The sequence below is a fragment of the Callithrix jacchus genome, chromosome 6 (genome assembly GCF_049354715.1).
Source record: "Callithrix jacchus isolate 240 chromosome 6, calJac240_pri, whole genome shotgun sequence".
In the NCBI taxonomy this organism is placed as follows: Eukaryota; Metazoa; Chordata; class Mammalia; order Primates; family Cebidae; genus Callithrix; species Callithrix jacchus.
This window is the reverse complement of record NC_133507.1, coordinates 109,158,394-109,171,347: the sequence shown is the minus strand read 5'-3', so window position 1 is coordinate 109,171,347 and position 12,954 is coordinate 109,158,394. Positions and strand designations below refer to the sequence as shown.

The window sequence follows — 12,954 nt, the reverse complement described above, 5'->3', positions numbered from 1 at the left end:
CAGGGTGAAACATTCATATATTGTTTGAATAAGTGAGCAATATTGAGCTTTGATTTTTGGCATTTGATTATTTTTACTTACTGCTATAGAAAATGTATTTATAATGTTCTTGGTTTTCATGTCCATACTCTGCAAGTCAAGTCATTAGCCTGAGATTAGAAATAAGAAAACTGAGCCACAGAAGACATTCACCACCATAAATCACATAATAAATAAACAAATCATAACATAATTTGATCGCACACCTGTAGCCAAAACAAAAAGTGTTACATGACCACACCTATGCTGTTTCTACCATTCATACCAGAAGTGGATTGGTTGACAACATAAGATTGTGTATGTGGGAGCAGAGTTGTGGGTCAGAAATGCCATATCTGGATTGGGAATCTAAATGTGGCAACTGAAAGATTTCACAATGTTACCAGTAGAAGGCAACCTGTTTAACTATTGATAAATCATAGTAACTTTACCCACAACTCACAATGCTGTGTAAGCCACTTGTAACTGGGAGGTTCAAATTCATTCATCTGATCTCCTTTCCTGAAAACCAAAAGCCAGTTAATGAACTAATGCATGTTTGTGTAGTATTTGGATACCCAACATTCAGAAAGTTCTGATGCATTGCTTCTTTAGGTATGGTAATTACAACTAATGAGGTTACCAGTAATTTTTGTTTTTACCACTATTTTCTAGGTGAAATGCTACTTTTAAAGGTATTTTGATGTATACTTAATCTAATACATTAGGTGTCAATTTTGAGTTAAACTTTGAAATCTATAGTCACCATGGGGCCCCAAGAAGATCCTCAGAAATGCCTCAAAATAAAGACCCTATATTGTTTGGTTTTAGGGCACTAATATTCATTCTTACGGCTCTCCAGCTAATTGCTAAAATTTATTTGACTGTGTTCTTATTGTCAATCTTCCATGCAACTTGGGGTTACAAATTACAATTTCTTTTCTTCTTTACTATTTTATAGTAAAGACCAGTATCACTTAGATTGAGATCCACTTCTCCTACCTGTATGATGGGGCTTATAGAAACCTACCTTCAAAGTCATTGTAAAAATTGCACAAGCTCAACCTGAAAATACAAAGGCATTCAATAACATTTTATCCCCATATTTTCTTATTTACAGAAAGAAATCATTTTTACTATTTTATAGTAAAGACTAAAATATAACTATTTTCCTCTCAGTTTAATATTAGTAAATATCAGATGGGAGTCAGGGAGTCATTCTTATGAAAAATAGCCACTTACTTTTTTTTCAGCTTGTCCCTTTTTTTCCCTCTCTTTCTTTTTTCTATAGAAGAGCGTTTTTTTGTTTGTATCCTTGGGAACTGTGCTCCTGCCTTCTGCACTGGGTTTACCCTTCCTTCAGAAGTGCCTTTGATCATGTACAGGAGGCTGGGCCTCTCTCTTGTTTCCCTGGGATAGGAAGTTGGTCACAATGAATGCAGACCTGCCTTTAGTGCAACAGATCCTGATGGATGCCAGTCCACAGTGGGAGGCTGTGTGCTAACTGTGTGGAGCCAGGAGGGCATTCTGTATTAAGTTTAATGGAATCTTGTGAGTCTGGGGCTTACCCTGGCACAGCGAGGGCACCTAAAGAAAGGAGTTTCCCTTAAAAAGACATGAGAATGCCTAGAAACTTAGATTTTTCACCTCACATATATGATTCTTTCTCCCCCCCCCAAAATAACCCAGAACAACCAAAACATTTCTGCTTCATTTTCCCTCTGAAACTTAACTTTCTTAAATGTACCGAACAGAATAGATTATGAGCAAGCTTCCTTATAATATGTGTGTATACTTAAACTTGTGAAAGCTTTTTTAGAGTTTGAGTTACTAAGAGAATTAAATGGTTAAATATGTAGTTAGATTAATAAATATGAGTTTGCAATTCTCCCTACATATCAATATTATACTGTGTCAAAGAATGCTATACATGCCTTAAACATTTCTATCCCCACCAATATCACTTAGTTGGTGCTCTAGTGACTTCCACCAGATACACTACAAGTGTCAGACACTGTGACCTGTGGAGTAAAGGAGCTCTCCATCCCTTGGCATTGGAAGGGAAAGTGGGAAGTCCAAACCTACCCAAGCTGAGGTGCAGGGCAAGCCTCCCCTTCTGGAGTTCCAAGGTGATGTGGTCTCCACGCTGACCTTCTCCATGGAACAGGACCCCATCTCCTTGCATGCTCTTGAACTTCAGGGAGATCACATCTTTAAGAGTACTCATCAGCTTCTGATTGAACCTGTACAGAAGTGAGCTTCGGCCATCAAAGTCAGCAACGTCTGATTCTGGGAACAAAGGAGGAGTGGGAGAGAAAAATCAGTGCATATCCATATGACTGCTGTTCTTGTTTCCCATCTTAGTTCCTGTCCAGTTCACAGAAATTTTCTTAAGATCTGCCAGGTCTGGTCTCAACAGCAAATATGTAGACTAGAACCAACCTAATTAGACTCAAGGGAATTATTCATTTACAAGCAATCACCACACACTGAGTCAAAGTGAACCGATCATCAATTTAGAAGCAAAAACTCTCATTGGTGATGTGTCAGCTTTTGCTAGAGGGGGCAGGGTGAGAATACTGCAAGTATCTATGACTGGCTTACTGTGTCAGATGGCTTAGAATAATCTCTCATGATTTGTCTCCCTGACAGTCAGAACCATTTGATCTCATCATCTCAGATACAATGTTAGAGATGAAAAATAGATATGTTATTATGCTAACCCCACATAGTACTCTCTCCCTAGAAGACTGTGTTGAGAAGGATTCTGAGGCTTCTATTGGGTTCAGTGGGGAAAAAAACAGTAAAAGAAGATTTGTTATTTGAACAAAGAGGACAAGTATATTGAATTCTTTCCATAACTACCTTATCTGTGCTGGTGATATTTATCATTTTAGTGTTTTTATACAAAACATACAATTCATTATTGTCAAAGAGAAATAAATAAAGGTCAAGTAACCATGATTTACATAAACTTATATAACAGGTGTGTAGAAACATACCTGACAAATTTGTGTCTAAAAGTAAATAGAGATTCAATTTGGAATAAGTTGTTCTAGGTTATTTTCATTACAAAAACTTTTATAATGAGCTTTTATTATATACAAAAAATGTAAGACTATTCAATTATAAATTGAAACTGATTAATTATATACCGTGTTGTGTGGGTGGGATTGTGGTGATTATGTGGAGGGGATGGGATTTTCTATTTAAAATTGAGAACCCAAGAAAACTCAATTTTCTAAATTATTTGCCATGCAATTAAAATCCTCAGCGTGAGCATACACAATGGTAAATTATTTTTTAACCAAAGATCTAGAAACAGTCTTTGTAAATCTCAAGTTCTGAAAAAAAGTGAATGAAATCATCCTTTTTTGTAGTTAGTTTGAAAACCCAATTTCACCATTTATTTATATGTAATAGAGTGGTCCTAACCAAAAGGTTGCTGATGGAAACCTAGACTGTAAAAAGAATCTGTCCATATACAAAGAGACTTTCACAAATGTCCACCTTTCTCATCACCTCCCCTCCTCACCTCATCAATGCACCAATGCCTGTTACCTCAACTGGGATTCCACCCAGACCAAAGTGGGGCCACAGGCCACCAGCTGCCACCAATCATGGAATAGTGAGGACTGTGGTATATGGTATAGATAAGATGACAGATTCTAAACTGTGATGGCCATAGCTTGTTAGCGGTGTCACCTTGGTCTAAGGTGATTTTATTATGTATAAGATGAAGATGATTATATCCACTAGAAAAAAATGCTTTGAGAAGTAAACGTACTAGGACTCACAAAGTGATGACACATCAGTGTGATCTCACTGTGCATGATACATTATTTGTGCTAAATCAGTAATGGATAGGAGTGGTATCAGTATGTAACTGAGGTAACAGAGGTCCTTTAGTTCCTGTCTAGGCAACTCTGTTGGCTGGCACCCTACCCTCTTACCCCAAATGATGCTTTTTCAATTTTGATTCAGAGGTGTCCAGAGATGCTGAAGTAGCCCCAAGTTTCTTGTCCTGTCATGTGTCAGCTTCTCACACTTTAGCTGAAATTAGTGTGTGCAGGGTGTGTACATTGTGTATTAATATTCTCTTCTAATTGATCTCACTTTGCCACCTCACCAGATTGTGGAGTAGGATTTGGGTCCTAGGTAACCCCGTTAGTGTCCAGCAGTGAGCAGAAGGACCACACAGTGTCCCTCAGAGCTTCTAAAAGCAAATGCAGAGAGTAATGCTCACAGTAATGCTTACTGAACTGACTCAGTTCAAAGGGGGCAGATTCAGACAGGGTTTCTTAGAGGAAGTGAGTAATATACTGGTGTTTAACCAGTGTCTCCAGGAGGGTAACAGAGGCATGAAACGGTTTGGTGCATCTCGGTATGGCAGGAGGCCAGCATAGTGAAGCAGGGGCAGAAAGATCTCTAATTCCCAGTGTGGCATTTCTTGCAGGCTGAGACACACAGCACGTGGTGTGTCTTTGAAGAAGTAATTCAATTCCGTCGTTATTCATGAATGCATTTGTCCCACCCCCATAGACAGATATCACATCTGAACTTTGGGTTTTCCTAGCACTGGGCACACCCTCTGTTTTTGCTATCACGTGCTATATGAGAGCCACAGCCCACAAATTGTATGCATCATGTCCACTCACTCACACCACCACCATACTCCTCATCTCCCAGGCAGCGCCAGCACTAAACCCAGAGTCTGAACCTGGCAGGTAGGGCACCAGGCGTGGTGAAGTTAAACCACATGGAAGAAATGTGCCGTTGGTTCCCTGATAAAGACATTAAACTAAGGAGAGGAACCCTCTACAGAGTAGCTCTACTACTCACCAAATGTCTGACTGGGGATAAGTTTATGTCAAAACTATGGGCTTCACTTTGCATCCTTGTAAAATGATGCATAACAATGTATTTATTTACACTTACAACTGACTATAAGAATGCAATGAGAGAACTTGGATTAATATTTATGTAAATAAATATATTTTTTATGTAATATATATTACATAATACATATTTATTATATTATTTATTATGTATATATATATGTATGTATTATATATTACATAATAAATGTATGTTTATTTATTTATATAAACAATATATTATAATTATATATTTATATATTATTGATATAACTATTTTATATATATATATATATTTATACCTTTGACACTTTTTTGTCTAAGCAACGGTTATGGAGAAATTTATGTGAATATAAATATTCATTATGTTACTGCAATTTTTCCTATAACCCTTCATTTTATGATTTCATATTGCAGTGTCCTTGGCCACCAGGGCCTCTAATGCAGGCCTGAGTTCTTGGGTCAAGTGCTGAATTCCAAGTCTTTCCTTTCTCCAGTCCACTCATTCACTCGCCTCCCTCCCCATTCATCATCGTTACTACGATCTGACTTCCATTCCCTCCAGTCTCTGACTGGTGACAACTGAGGATACAAATGTTGATGGAAAAGGGACACAGGTTATCGCTAAGAAAACACATCTCCATGTTGTCATGAGACTTTGAGAAAACCAAGCCAATTAGTAGAACCAGTCTAACAGAGCTGGGTTTCAATTTTGGTTTCGTTCCTTACTAACTGGGACGTGGGTGGGGGTGCTTTGAGGCAACTTTCTTGATTTCTCTGAGCTCCAGTTCTCTTATCATATGATGGAGATAAGTCATTGTGAAAATTGCACAAGCTCTGACCTGAAAATATAAAGGTATTCAATAGCATTTTATCCCCATGCTTTTTAATTATAGAAAGAAATTACTCAGTAGTGAAGATTGAAAGCATGGCATAAAGATGCTATCAAGAACTTGGTGTGAAAAGTCTTTGGATTTGGGATTTGGTAGCCTCTACGTCACACTGGGCAGGCGTGCATTCATGCCCTCATCATCATCATCTGCTTTCTGTTTTATTCTAATAGCTACAGAACTGCCTCCTGGATTCCACTTTTGCCACCTTCACCTGAAACATTTTCTCATCTTTAAAAACTCAAGGAACATCACACCTCACTATTGCTAAACTACTTCAATGAATCTCCTTTGCCCTGAGAATTAATTTCAGTCTCCAGGACCCCACGTGATCCTGCTCTGTTCACCTCTCCCAGCTCATCCTCATTTCTTTCTTCTACCTTCACACTGCTCCAGGCATGCTGTGGTGTTAGTGTGTGTGATATGCATGTATGTGTGGCGCTAGGGTAATGTGTGTGGAGCCCACATCAGAAGCCCTGTCATTCTGTTTTTTTTTTTTTTTGTGCATGAACTCATTTAATCACATCAATTAACCTTTGAGGAAAATACTATTATTATTCCCACTTTTCAAATAAGAAAAACATGGCACACAGAGATGAAGAGGTGTATGTAGTGAGCAAGTGCCAGGGCCAGGATTCAAACATACTCTGTAAAACACCCATGCCGAGTACACTGAGCTCTTTCCCAAGTGCTGTCCACTTGGACCATGATGCTCAGCTCATCAGTCAGTTCCCATCTGGCCCTTTTTCTAAGAGGTCCTCCATCCCTGTTAATCTCCCTCTAAGCACCTTGCCATTCTCTTCATAATGCACCTCACAAGTAGATTCGATATTCATCTGTTTTCTCAGTTTATAATTCAGTTCTTTAACACATCAGTGCATTCCATGAGGACAAGGGCCAGATGAACATTGGTTTCCACATTAATTCAGAGCCTTGCACTGGACCTGGAAGGGTATGCCATTCAGAACCACTTGTGAAATGAGCTGTGACCCATCGAGGTGGCTATGCCTGGTGTTATGCTGCCTGACTGTCCCCTGAGTTCCTGCCACATCATCTATTCCACCATTCAGAGTCAGCTGACCATCCACACTGGGAGAGCTAGTTTCTTCTGCAGGCCATGCTCAGCCACTGGGGCTGCGATCCCTGTGTGACTCACACAAGCTCATTGGTACAGAGAGGCTGTCCGGCCTTCAGTGAGCACAAAACTAGCCTAGTAAGGGGGTGGAAGCTTTCCCCTGACCAACGCCAGTACCTGATAAGAGACACACTTTACTGTTCTCAGACATTTCAGCCAAATTCTCTGAACCTCTGTAATATTAATCGCACTACACATAACAGGCTCCAGCCTCAGGTAGACAAACAGGTTTTTAAAAATTTCAAAGAAGGATTAAAGTTTTCCCCTACTGAATACTTAATACTCCTTCCCAAACACTAGGAATACTCAGCACTCCCAACTTCACTTAGGAAAAGCAGATTTAAAATGATAATAATAAAGACCCACATGGGTGTAAGGTTGGTGTTAACAAAATATAAATTATTATAGCTGCTTTTTTTCTCATAAGCTGGTATAACCACTTTTTCTGGACATCTCTTTTTGCTGTATGGGATCTGGTTGTGGAAATCAAAATCTTTATTCTTGTTGTACAAGCATTTTGGCAGATTCTCTTTTAACATTTAAGGAAAAGAGCACTTTTTATTTAACATAATCCTTTCTTTAAATCAGCTTTTTTTTCCTTTTGTCTTCAGTGTCAAAAGACTCATTTCCTTGTATGTGCCAATGGGTGAGGCACATGTTTCTGAGCTTTGGTTTTCCCACTTTACAGATGGGGAAACATATGGACCTTTCAGGGCTATTAAGAACATTAAATTAGGTAATGTCTGCTAATTATTTCCTTTTTCCCTGGGGCATGGATTATTTAATTCAGAGAAAGAAATCTCTGCAAGTGTGTTAGAGAAGTTGTGATAGAAGATATGGGAGACACATTCAGTTTTTGGTTTGTTTTTGTTTTTTGCCTTTAAAACTACATCTGAGGTGATCACATATTTCCTTTCTTCCAGTAAGAGCCCATTCTATCCTTTTCACTTCCTTCTACACTTTTTGTTTCCATGGGGTTCCTGAACTTCTGTACTTGCTCCTTCACTTGCTCCCTTCCTGGGAGGGCAGGGAACCCACATGCACACCTGGGAGGCTTCATTATGGTAGAGCATAAATGCCCTCTCCATCCCCACTATCTTCCAGAAGTTAAACACTCTATCCTTTTTTATTTGTGTTGTACTCCTTCCCTCATGCATTCTTGCATTCAAGCTCTACAGAGGTCCCTGCTCTCAAGGACTAAGCTGGTATGAGCAGGCACATAATTCTATATCCATCGAAAGGAGATGAGCCCTGTATTCTGAGGGAGTGCTGAACTCTATTCTCTCTAGGGAGGGGCGGGGGGTCAGGAGGGTGTCCAGGGAGAGTCAATGCTTCTCCAGAGTCCTGAGACATAAGGGGCAGTCAGGCTGGTGAGGTAGGGTGGGGTGGGAATAGGAGAATAGAAAGTGGAAGTGGGAGTGGGAAGGGCAGTCCTGCCATAGGGAAGGAGTTGCAAGTTCAAGGCAAGAGGGAGAGAGAGAAAGTGCAGGGTCCCATCTAGAATCTATCAGGAGTCAGACTTGCTGAAGGGAAGCATGCCCTGTGGACCAGCAGCATTGAGGTCACTAAGGAGCTTGTTGGAAGTACAGAATGTAGGACCTCACTGCAGACCTAAGGAATAAATATCTCTGGGTGTGGGACCCAGCAAGTGGTGTGTTCAGGAGCCCCCTCAGTGGCTGCTATTCTTGATGATGTTTGAGGTTCCCTGTGCTCAAGTGTAGGATGCCAAGGGCAGTGGGGAGTCAACAGGTTGTAACTAGAGTCAGGAGTCTCATGATAGAGGGTCCCATTAAAAATCAAATAATATGGGTTTCAATGTAACCATGATATCATTGGAGAAATAAATACTAAAGCATTTAAAGCACAGAAAATGCATGGTTGGCTTGGGTTTTTAGAAAGAGCTCTTTGTGTTTTAGAAAATGGATCACATTACTCTCATGGTCAGCTTGCATTCTAATCCTGGCTACCCACCCCCATTACCCAATTTTGTTGTGCCTTGCCAAGGTAGTAAAACCCTACTGTGGTCGTTTGGGGATTTTTTCCCTCACATTAATACCTGATACTCGTCCCTCAAAGTTCTCTATTTTATCTACCATGCCAGTGACCCAGAGCACAGCTGTTAGATATTTACTTCCTGGAGTGGACAATTTCTCTCTCTTTTTCAGAATCCCATTATTACAAACTCAATTCAATTCAATTTGTGGTTTGTTAAGATGATGATACATTGGCAGGTTTCTCTAGAATATGAAGGATAGCCAATCATGGCCCAGAGTCCCTAGAATGAAGGCAGGCCCTGCAGGACACAACCTTTCCTTTTGGGTCGAGATAGAGCCAGCGTGCACTCCCCTATCCTGGAGTATTGAGAAGGTCAGTACTGGCCGACTTCCTACCAGGCTCGTAATTGCTGACCTGGCTGTCACAGCTTGCTTTATGAGAAAGACAGAGTTCCGGAGGCATATGCTGGCAGATTTGATGGTCTTTGGTAGCTTGTCAACAAACCAGCTAAAAAAAGGGCTTCACTGAATAAAATATTCCAAGCTTGAATCCCCAAGTGGACCAGCTGGGCTCCTGTGTGGGCCAGGGACAAGCAGTCAGCTTCCTCGCCGGCCAGAAAGCCAAAGCTCAATATTGACAGGAGAAGCTATCAATTCACCCTGAGACAATCAATCCCTCTTGGACTCCTCAGCTGTTCAACAGTATACATGATTTTCAATACAATTACATTTTTCAGCTTACGTCTTGATACATTATATAAGAAAAATGATTATTATTCAGACCATACTCTTGCACTGAAGACTCAAGGGCTTTAGCTAGCAATCTACAAACCAACAAAGTTTCCACAGTCAGCTCAGATTTGCACAGATTTCCCCACCAATTCTGTGACTTTGCCAGGCCTTTATCAGTAACTCTGATTACCTTAGATGAGCTATGAAAATGATGCAAATTTCCAAAGCTAACTATGACAACTCCTAAGATAGCTTTTCTTTCAAAATTTCTGACATTCCTATGTGTGATAGCACATGAAAAAGACAGGATGAGTTTCAGGGAAAAAAAAAAAAAAAACCATGAAAACAGAGTACAAAAAAGAAAAAACCTTAAAACTGAATTCCAGTCCTAACCTCAGCAGAAAAATACATTTTAGCTCTGACAGTCAGACTTGCCTTCATATAATGCCTAGTTTTTGTTTCTTTGTGTATTGGTTTTTGTTTTTTGTTTTTTTAAGGTGTCAGATGTGTAGACATCTTTCTGGGTGCACTTATCATTTGTAGTTCAACTGGATTGTTGAGTAATGATAAACATTACACAAAAACGTTGTATTTATTTTAGGGAACTCTCATATATCATTTTATTCATTACTCGTAAATTCATTGGCATGTATTAAGCATATTCTGTTCTCCTTCTGGTCACTGTACTGAGCTCTGAGATGCAAAAATAACAAAGACATGAGCCATATCAGCCAGGGACTCAAACTACCTAATAGCGACATAGCAAATGCATCACTGAACCACTGGAAGATGGGGCACAAGGAATCATTATTGTGGTCCCTACAACTTATTTCCCCAAGGGGGACTTGTGGGAGTGAAACAGGAAGCTATAAATAATGAAATGGGGTGACAAGCATGGACTAGAACTCTAAGGAGCAAGCTGGGACATGGTCATGGTCACCTAAGTAAGGGGTGCCTGGTAGGCAGTGAGAAGAGAGTGATCACTCCATTAAGGTGTGGACAGGTTAGCAAAATCTTTCACTGCAGGCATGAGGTTTCAGAAATCTTAGTCACAAGCTCACAGAAGGAAGACTAATCAACCCAGCCTGTGGCAGCAGCATCATGCAATGACAAGCTGCTTCCTGGCTTCTAGGATCATCAGTGGTCTTCAGTCACAGCATTGACACAATTGCCCCCTAAAATGATGTTCACACAATGAGAGGGCCAATTAAATAGCAATGTCAAAATTAGAGATGATAGTTATTATTTTTCTCCCCTATAGTAGTTGGCATGTTGTTCTATAAAAAGGTTTAGTATGGTTTTATGTTCAAGGGAAGGTGAACAGTCTTTGTTAATGATTCTACCTGGACACAGACTAAGCCACTTAATAGTGGGAGGCAGAGGGGAGTCATGGTCAATCACTCCAGTGACCACTTCAACAGGGAGTAATGCAAAACAAATTGTAGGAGGCAAGGCTCTGACATTTTTTTTCTGGAAGCCTACTGCTGCATAAAGTGGTTGATCTAACTACTAGGTCATTTTTCCCTTTTAAGTTTTCCTTTAAAATCACCACCATTAGCATATGGGTCATGGGAATCACAGCAATATCGTCTGTCAAATCACACACTGGGCAGGAGGGCATTAATTCATCAGGAAACAGTGTTAGCTGTGTATTTTTTTCTCTCCTTTGCAAGCCTTGCCAAAGACTTGGTTTCCTAAACCTCCATATTTATGAGCATTTGTTTATCTGCCTTTTGTAGCTTCTGAAAATCTGTGAGTTTCTAAAGGGCAAGAATTGTCTTATTTATTTTTGTACCTCTGAAGTCTAGCAGAGGGAGCCTACTGGGTAATGTTTGTTGACTGTTGAAGGAGGTTTCAGATCCTCAACCAGTCAGAAAAGTTATAAAGTCACGGATTTAAGATGGAAGATCATAGTGTCTTTTATTTAATGTGTTATTATTCCATGTATGTGTGTACATTTGTCCCTTCATAGAATAAATGTTTCAGTCATTCCTCTAGGAAATAAGAGAAAGAAGGGTAGGGAATTTCATTTATTCTCAAACTAACGAGGAAACTACAATGAATCTGGCATCTTGGAGATTTTTCTAATTCTTAGAAATGCTACGATTTTCAAAGTGGGAATCAAAGTTCACATTGGACTGCCAGTGCCCCAGGTCTGGCTTCTGCCATCCTGTCCCTCACCACTTCCAGGGCTGACAGAGCTGTAAACTGGGCCATCTAAAGTTCCCTGTGATTGGGCTATATGGGCTTTAGTATGCCAGAGGTGAGATTTACAACTGTCGGCCTCTACTATGTATGAGAAATGACCCCAAATGATGAGAACAGCAACAAAGAGGCATCTGAGGCTGAAATGGCAAGCATATTTATCTGGGGAAGGACAATTTGACTTCAGCTCTGAGGGTGGTGAATTTTAGATGATACCATTTGGCAGTAATTAACCAAATAGGAGCAAGGTCTTGTGTGGAACATAGGCCACCTGAAGTATAAAATGATGTTTGTAATTCCTAATGAGATTGGGAAGCTTGGCAGATCATTATGCTTTATCAGAATTTATAATGCTTTTTACAGTTAATTAGCTTTCCATATTTACAGAAATTCAAATAAAAGCCCCCAGAAGAACTTCAAGTAGCCTATTCTCCAGGTGGCCTGATTAAGGTGCTGAAACCCTTTGGGACCTGGTGTGTAAAAAGCTGACCTTCCTTGGAGGTACAGATGAGATGTGGTCCTGAATAAGAACAAGAAAAAAAAATACAGGAAAGTTTGGTGAGAAACCTAAATATCTGATGAAGGCAACAATGCTCATAACTAACACTTTTTGAGTGTTTACATTATGCAAAACATGATTTCATACAATTACATGCATGAAGCAACACCATTATTACCTTCCTTTTCATAGAAAAGGAAACTGGTATCCACAGAGGAGTCAAGATTGCCAAAGATTATCCAAGTAGTAGGTGGTGAAGTCAAGTTTTTATTTCTGGTGGTTTGAATTCAGAGCCCATATATTTAATATTATACTGTCTTCTCAAGTTTTCAGATTTCACTTGAAAGTCTTAGGATTAGCAATCACAGGCATGGAAATGACAGTACAGACTAAGAATGAAGTGATGTTTGAGATCATAGCTTTAAATTCTGGCTCCTCATCACACTTGCTTAGAACCAACAACAACAAAATGCTTACCCAAGTGCTGGAGAACCTACCCAGAGATTAAGATGTAATTGAGGTGCAGCCAGATTAGGTATGTTAAAAAAAGATTATGTCCCAAGGTGATTCTCATGTAGAACTAGGTCTGAGAACATAGGTAAGC

The 12,954-nt window shown here is 39.8% G+C and overlaps 1 protein-coding gene across 1 annotated transcript in view; it reads right to left on the bottom strand.

Moving 5' to 3' along the window:
* The window catches only part of CNTNAP5 (contactin associated protein family member 5), an 875,887-nt gene that overhangs the window by 485,851 nt on the left and 377,082 nt on the right, over positions 1-12,954 (bottom strand). Inside the window, exon 5 of the mRNA XM_008999044.5 lies at positions 2,104-2,307. Coding sequence (XP_008997292.1) covers positions 2,104-2,307 — 204 coding nt within the window. The remainder of the gene's footprint in view (positions 1-2,103; positions 2,308-12,954) is intronic.